We start from the raw sequence: 8,040 nt of genomic DNA on the forward strand, positions 1-8,040 counted from the left end.
GTATGTATGGGGAGTGACTAGGCATGCAAATTCAACTCCGCCAATTGTCACTGGCCGTTTCTTGTAATGCTCAGAGGTGATTGGGGCTCCCAAGTGAGACCCCTAATGTCAGTGTTGATCGAAACTGAACACTGGTTTTGAGAAGGCGGATGGAGACATCAGATGCGGCGGAACGGTCGAAAGGTAAAACGAAGCGACTGCATGACTATTAAATTTATCATGATCGGTTTACCCTATTAATCTCACAATATGAGATGGTGAGCAGGGAAATGTCTCATCAATTACTTTGACAGACAACAGAGAACAAAATGTCAAACTAATGAACCCTGCCATCAAAGTGTAATCTCCATGAAAAATGATTAATTTAGTCGTTGTGGAGTAACCCTGCATGCCTCGAGCCCAGATAATCGCCCTGCCCCGTCCCAAGGCTGCTGGTAATAATGCAGACAGATGGATATCATGTGGGACACACCAGCAGGTATTCATCTTGCCGTGGAACACAGAAGAGAAAGACAGGGAGCCACTGGCTGTATTGATGCTGACATCACCTCACCACCTCAAATCATTCTCCAGTCTTCCTCCCCGGATCCTGGATCCCCCCGCCCCTGCACCTTGGTTCCTGGCCATTAATAAATCCGTCCGTCTCCCCGTCCCTGCTATTTGAAGCTGAGGAGCCCCGCACTTTCACATACACAGACCGCTCGCAGTGTTGCATCTGTCTGCCGTGGCATGTGTGCCTGCGTTAACGCGTGTGTGCACCACTAAAAGAGAGAGAGAACGGGTGAGCGAGTCAGCGAGGAGAGGGAGAGAGAACGGGAGAAGGGATAAGCGAGCGATCGAGATTCCTGCTACTTGAAGCCGAAGAGCCCCACACTTTCACATACACAGACCGCTCGCAGTGTTGCATCTGTCTGCCGTGGCATGTGTGCCTGCGTTAACGCGTGTGTGCACCACTAAAAGAGAGAGAGAACGGGTGAGCGAGTCAGCGAGGAGAGGGAGAGAGAACGGGAGAAGGGATAAGCGAGCGATCGAGAGAAAAGGGGTGAAAGAGACGCCGAGTGCATGAGAGCAAGACAAAGCAATGAAATTCATCGGAGCTGTTTACCTCCTGTTCCTCCTCCCTGCTTTAAGCTTCAACAGCAGGTAAGAGCAGATTTACATCTCCGGCTTTAGCCATCAACCCCATCATTCTGTCTGTCGTGGACACAATAGCTGATTATATTCATCTGTGATGCGGGCTACTGTTAAAGCCTCCATCTATGCTTAAAAATCTCTGAAGAGAGAAGCAGAGCGATTGAGACGGCACAGAGAGCGAGGTGAAAGATGTTTAACAGCTCAACTTTTTCCTGCTTCTGCTCTGGGCTTGGCTACCCTGCAGACAAAACAGAGACATTTGCTTTCTGGAACACAGAGTGAGTGAAATGTGACAGAGGTTTGTGGCTTATGGGAAGGAACAAGTTTTGTGGCATTCAGAGTTTTGGGATGCCCGTGCAATTGCAGAATGTGTTTGTGTGTGTGTGTGTGTGTGTGTGTGTATTATGCAGCGAAGGGAAGAATCTGAGATGAGGAATAAAGAGAGAAGAACGGCTAAGCCAGGAGGAGTCTTGCAGAGTCAGGGAGTTTTCAAGGATTGATCATTAATTTAACTACTGATAAAGCCGTGCCTCTTCCTCTCTGAACCCAGAGCACGGGAAAGGTCAGTGAGCACTCAGCCAAGATTTGAGAATTGACTTTATCATCTATGGGGTGTTCTTTATGCTCTTTTTGGGTAAATTATAAAGCTTGTTAATAGCGAATTTGTTCTGCAAATACTTCTGTTTTTTTTATTAAAACTTCAGGTTTTAATATTTAAAGCTTTTTCTCAGTGAAAACTGGTGACAGTTTTTGGCTATTAGTTTTAAAAGAGATCTACAGCATATATGAAAGTTAATTAATAAGACTCTTAACCATTATATTTTCAAATCAAAGGCGCGGCTTGAATAAAATATGTTAATGTAGTCATCTTATAACATAAAGAGAATTCAATCTCACTTGCTTTTTCTTAATGCAAGACATTTATCAAGGCCAGTCTCTGTGAGTCACATCTCCAGATTCTCATTAGACCAGTGTCAAACACACATTTGAACTACCTTTTCAAATTCTAAGTAGAATTTTTCCATATAAACCTAGATGCTTCTGCCTTGAAACGGACACTGGTGATGATGCCTGTAATTTTTTTTTTTACTGTACAGAGACATCTTTATGTTTAAAAACCCCTTTAATACATATTCCTTTTACATCTCTGGACTCTACTTGTGTTTACATTGTATTCATGCATTTGATAGATGCTTTTATCCAAAGCGACTTGAATTGAATTCAATATATACATTTTATCAGATCCATGACCTTGCCGTTGCTTTTTTGAGTGATTCTGTAGATCATTTGCTTTTAGTTGTTATTGATGAGAAAAAAAATAATTTTAAAAATGTTAACCTTTTGAAAAGTTATTATTCTATTTGTATGTTATCAATAAAGTCATACAAAATACTTTTTTCTGCCCAGACATTTGGCACAAGGTCATACTTTTAACTGAGATACAGTGCAGTGGAGCATAAAAGCAACAACATACAGTGGTGTAAAAAACAGCACTTGCCATAATTTCTCTGGGATTTTCCTCCAAACTGAGCATTGCTGTGCCTCTTGTATGTTTTAGTCATCACAACAGTCATACCTTTTGTTGCCTTCAATGATACTCTTCTACTATTCTTTGTTGTGATTTTTGTGTTTATATCATTTGAACATCATATTCAGTTCTGTTGCGAAACATAATCTAGCACAATATTTAGCTGTATAAGATGTATATGTAAGTGGTATAAGATGAAGATGAGGCCGCCACTCTTTCCAGTTTTACCTTTCCAAAGATCATGCACTCTGGGAGAAATGGTCTATAAAATCGTACTGTATATCAAGAACTGGAAGAGTTTTCTAGTGCATAAAACAGCATGTTACAGTTGATCAGAGACAGCTACATAGTGCTCATAATATAAAAAATCACAAATTCCCACTTCTATGAGTATAGAAATGTAGTTTTTAAATTTTAAGAGTGTAGCTCTACTTTTTGATGTTTCCTTCAATTTTTAAATTACTTCCTTCAGATTCGTAGGTTAAAAACATGGTCATAAAATATGTTTGTGTGGCTCTCATTTAGATATTCAGAATCCCAGCCCAGCAGTAAACCGGTCTCATGCCAAGAGCAAAAACGCTTTCTCACAATCTACACCAACATTTCATCAATTCTGCTTACTGGTCTGCAAAGCTCAGCAGACAAGTGTATTGAACTACACATGTATAAATCAGCAAGCTGTACTATTCAGCATTTTATACAGAGATGATTACATTATGCTGCATAAGCATTTGGTGTTTGGGGAAACCTAATCCAAACAGAACTGTACTGAACGATTTCATCAGTGCCCATAAGTAGCGCAAAAATGGCTAGATGAGGTGAGATGTGGCTTATTTGGAGTAATTGAATTCTTCCACAGCCACATGTTCATGGCATGCCTTTGCGCTCGGTGATGAATAGTTCAGGCTATGGCGGATGAATGAATTGGGAACTTCATTTGAAAGGGCAACCATGACCTTGCCACACACACACAAAACATAGTAAATCTTGGACAGTAAAAAAAATGACCATTCCTGCATGAATAAATTTTTTCACCCCTGTAGGTTTGCATAAGCATTGTGATGTGTGCGTGTTACGCTCTGTACATCATTGCTTTGGAAATGCATCACTGTGTGTTTCAGAATATTTTATGCATTCATACAAGGACATACACTTCTCATGGAATTTCTGTACCTTGTGAGTATTGCGTCAGGTCTGAATATTTTTTTTTTCTTGTTAAAGAAGATTTTATATATTCTTAAACAGCTCATTTAATTTCTTTATAAACATTTTTAAAATTAAGTTTCAAATAAATGGTGTTTTTTTTTTAACTTTCTAATCATCAAAGAATCTACAAAAGGTTTCTACAAAAATATTAAGCACCACAGCCGTTTTCAACATTGCTAATAATAAGAAATGTTTCTTGAGCACCAAATCAGCATATTAGACATATTTTTGAAGAATCACGTGATACTGAAGACTGGAGATGGCGGCTTAAAATTAATCTTTGCCATCACAGGAATAGATTAAAATATATTGCAAATTTATATCAATTTAAACTCTAATATTTCATAATATTACTGCTTTTACTGTATTTTCAAATAAATGCAGTCAAATAAATGCAGCCTTTGTGAGCATAAGAAGCTTTTTTGATAAAACTGGTTTTAATCTTAAATATATTAGTTCACCTAAAAATTAAGATTTATTAACATTTATTCACACAAGAGTATTACAATGGTTTTTGTACATTTAATGAACGTCATTGTGTTCCAAAAACCCACTGACTTCAATCTTTATGGAGAAAAAACAAAAACATTTTTAATATCTTGTGTTCCACACATTAAGATATTTGATAACAGAATTGTAATTTTGTTATGAACAACCCCATTAACATGTTCAAAAGAATGCTTTATTTGAGTGATCAGTTCCAGAAAGTGTTTCCATAAAAAGTTTGTCACATCTGCTCAAGTTGTTAAGTGTTAAACTAAGTTGTTAAACGTCTCTTTATCACATCCTCTATATTATGGCTCTGGTTCCCTGGCTCAAGTGGCTTAGTTCACTGTTAAACTGTCAGTGCTTTTCAGTTCCGCTCGCATGCCTGCAGCGTCTCCCTCAGGATCGCAGTCTCTCGCTCTGATGACTCAAACTTTGATGTAGGGAACCGTGGCAGCCTCTTCTGCCAAAACTTTGCTTCCAGTGAACTGAGTGAAATGTCAAAAAAGAGCATGTGTAAAGGTATAAATGTAAGACGAAAGGTGGGGAATTCCCATTTTAAACCTAGATCAAGAATGGCGGATCGGTCATGTAATTGCTCATGTACGTTTCCCCCCCCTGCAGAAGCCTACATCTTTTGTTTTTATCAGGCAAAGCCTCAGGGGCAGTGGTGTCATTTCGGAAAATGACTGGGAAGATAAACTCATTGCGGTGTGGATCGATGACAGTGGCTGGTGGGAGGGGGTCATATGTCTTATAGTCGTGCTCTATGGGCCTGATCATTACTCATAAATCTTGTGTTTTAATGGCTTGAACATTCTCGCTGATATCCTTGCGCTCTGGCTACTCGGATGCAATAAAATATTCCATTCTCGCTTTGTGTGAATAATGACCTTGAATGATGCTTTATGGTTACCATGGCAACCGTGATTGTTCCCTTGACAGGAATCGCGCTAGTCTGTGAGTGTACTAGCAGAATGTGCTGGGAACACACTCTTTCTTTTTTTCTTTCTTACTTTTGTGTGTTTTGTTTAGTAGTGCGAATGACACGTCGTTTTGTGCTTCATTCCGTTGGCAAATAGGAATAATACAGTTTCTAATTCAGGTTAACCCAGTTGTGTGCGATCGAAAGTTTTTCAAAAGACTGTGGTTTGAGAAATTATTCTTTTCAGGGCTCGCAAAATCGCTAGCCCGACGTCCCGGGGTTATTGTGTTTTCCATTCGGGCTACCAAAACGTATCACCGCCCTGCCCGACGGGCTATCTTGAACAGTGATATAAAATTCCTTCCTTGATTTGCATTGTTCACTAGCTTGTAGGGGTAAAACGGATCGTAGTTGATCTGCATGTGTTTCTAAGTCTTGCCGATTTAACCATTCATGCGCATTCGGAGATGCGCGCACTCATTCAAAGTGCGCACAGAGAGCCGCGTTTCAGACAATGCGCATACACAGAATTGTTTCCTCTTTCGCATATCCTTACATCTGAATGAACACATACACACAAAATTATCTCAAAATAACCGTCTCGGCAAGTATTCTCGTAAACACAGTCGGTTATGCCTTAAAGGTACAATATGTAAGTTTTCGCCGCTAGAGGTTGCATTTTCAAAATAATAACAGAGGAGAAGCTCGATGACGCAATGACGGAGCATGGAACGATGGGAAATGTTGTTTTCACAAATAATTTTCACGGATGATATTTGCTTACCTGTCTATTAAAACACACACGAGAGCGGAGTCTCTGTCCAGTCCGAAGTTTTCGCGAAGCTCTCTCCATTTTGGAAACGCCACGCCGATATTTATTTTAGTTTTATTTCTGTGTTTGTCCCAATGCCTTCTTGCCTCAGTTTGTGTACGTCTACGTTTTTTTGGATTTTCCGTACTTTCCAAAGTGAAATCGTGATCCACGATAACGTAAATGAACAACAGTGACGCGCTGCATGCGGTATAACAAACACTTCCGCATTTCTCCACGTGTGTTGCTGTAGTATTCATAAGCGTAAACCGAGGATAGCGCGGATATTGCGTCATTGATAGGCGACAATGACCAGGGATGAGTCATTATTTAAAACTGGAATTTCTCTGGATTTACAAATCCTTGGGAACTTTTGAGATAATGTAAGTACACAACAACTGCATGAAATATATAACACTGTGCAAGTGTTTTTTTGATATTTATTACAAAAATCTTACATATTGTACCTTTAAGTGAATGTAAACAGTGGAGAAAGAAATCTCAAGTGCATCATTATATTGGCTCTGTGCATTCGGTCTTAAAGGGGCAGCAGCCTATAAATACCTGCTGTTCCATAAGCGCCACCTGCTGTGAGAGTGTGACATTTGCGTCTCATTCACAAAGCTAAAATCAAACCATTCTGTTTTTGCTTAAAATTTCGAAATTATACAGTCTAATTGCAAACTAAATAACATGTATTTAGCATCTTTGTTTGGATCGTGATTAAAATGCAGTGGTTGCCTCTGATTTTAAATGAAAAATGCACAGCCAAAGCATTAGTTTGTTTATATGAAAATATTTATTTTATTTGTTTTATTTAATTATTTGATTTGGGATTTGTTTTAAAATTTCAAGTTAGTTTTATTATTTGACATATTTCAATTTCACAATGAAATGTGCAGCATTTTGTTGGATAAATAAGAACCGCTGCTTTAGAACATTGATTTTGAAACTTGTGAATCCATTAGAATCGTTAGAAGACAGAATCGCGATTCATATATGAAGATTTTTACGTGCACTTCAAGTTTTCTCTTCCTCTTCTCTAAAGCAGCGCAGCATGGCCTCGCCCCCTTTGCTGCCTTTTCCCGAGGGTGGGGTTTATCTAGGTTTGTTACGTCACGAACCTGGGAAGTAACTTGTTGTTATTTGAAGAAAAAAAGCGATCACTGAAGTTTTTAATCATGCTTATTTGTCCGCAGTGAAGTTCAGCCGATGTCTTTTTTTTATTTTTTATTCGGGCTACTTAAATTCATTTTGGGCTATCTGAAGAATGTCTGTACGAAGGGCTACCAGCGATTTTGAAATTTTGCGAGTCCTGCTTTTGCTCCTGTTTTTTTCTTTCCCGTCTTGTTTTTTTCTATCTCAGCAGCATTCTGGGGGTTAAACCTCTGAAATCTGAAAATGTTCTCAAAATATCCAGCCTGACGCAATCGCTTTAATCTGACAGCCTCTCCCTGTATGTCAATGATAGATTCTAAAGAATAAGGAACTGCTGTGGTTATATCTCAAGCTTGCGTTGAGAGTGGAGAGGAGCATGTGCCAGGCTGGAGAATAGAACAGATTTGTTGGCAGATCCAGAGGTGCCCATGCGTAACCGCACCCAGAGTGCTTGGCATCGTGAGTAGTAAATGGAAAAGGTCCAACATTATTCTGTGCTCACCTGCGCGATGCATGGCAGCCACCTTACAGACCTAGGACTAGGAGATTTCTATTAGACATTGTGATTACGTTTTAGCTTTATTTATGATTTGAGATTCCTTTAAAGGGGTCATATGATGCGATTTCAAGTTTTCCTTTCTCTTTGGAGTGTTACAAGCTGATTGTGCATAGATAAGATCCCTGAAGTTGCAAAGACTAAAGTCTCAAAACCAAAGAGATATTCTTTATAAAAGTTAAGACTCTGCCACTCCCCCCTAAAACGGCTCGTTCTAACACGCCCCCACATATCTA

General features: G+C 39.4%; 1 protein-coding gene across 2 annotated transcripts in view; it reads left to right on the forward strand.

The window, feature by feature from the left end:
• The first annotated feature begins 908 nt into the window (after positions 1–908).
• Positions 909–8,040, forward strand: part of LOC107657684 (leucine zipper protein 2-like) — a 144,598-nt gene continuing 137,466 nt past the window's right edge. Inside the window, exon 1 of one of the 2 annotated variants that reach the window (XM_016445882.1) lies at positions 909–1,143. In XM_016445882.1, coding sequence (XP_016301368.1) covers positions 1,082–1,143 — 62 coding nt within the window. In that variant the 5' untranslated portion in view covers positions 909–1,081. The remainder of the gene's footprint in view (positions 1,144–8,040) is intronic. The other variant, XM_016445872.1, reaches the window with a different exon arrangement.

This window comes from Sinocyclocheilus anshuiensis, unplaced genomic scaffold, assembly GCF_001515605.1.
Source record: "Sinocyclocheilus anshuiensis isolate Anshui unplaced genomic scaffold, SAMN03320099.WGS_v1.1 scaffold2901, whole genome shotgun sequence".
Classification (NCBI taxonomy): domain Eukaryota; kingdom Metazoa; phylum Chordata; class Actinopteri; order Cypriniformes; family Cyprinidae; genus Sinocyclocheilus; species Sinocyclocheilus anshuiensis.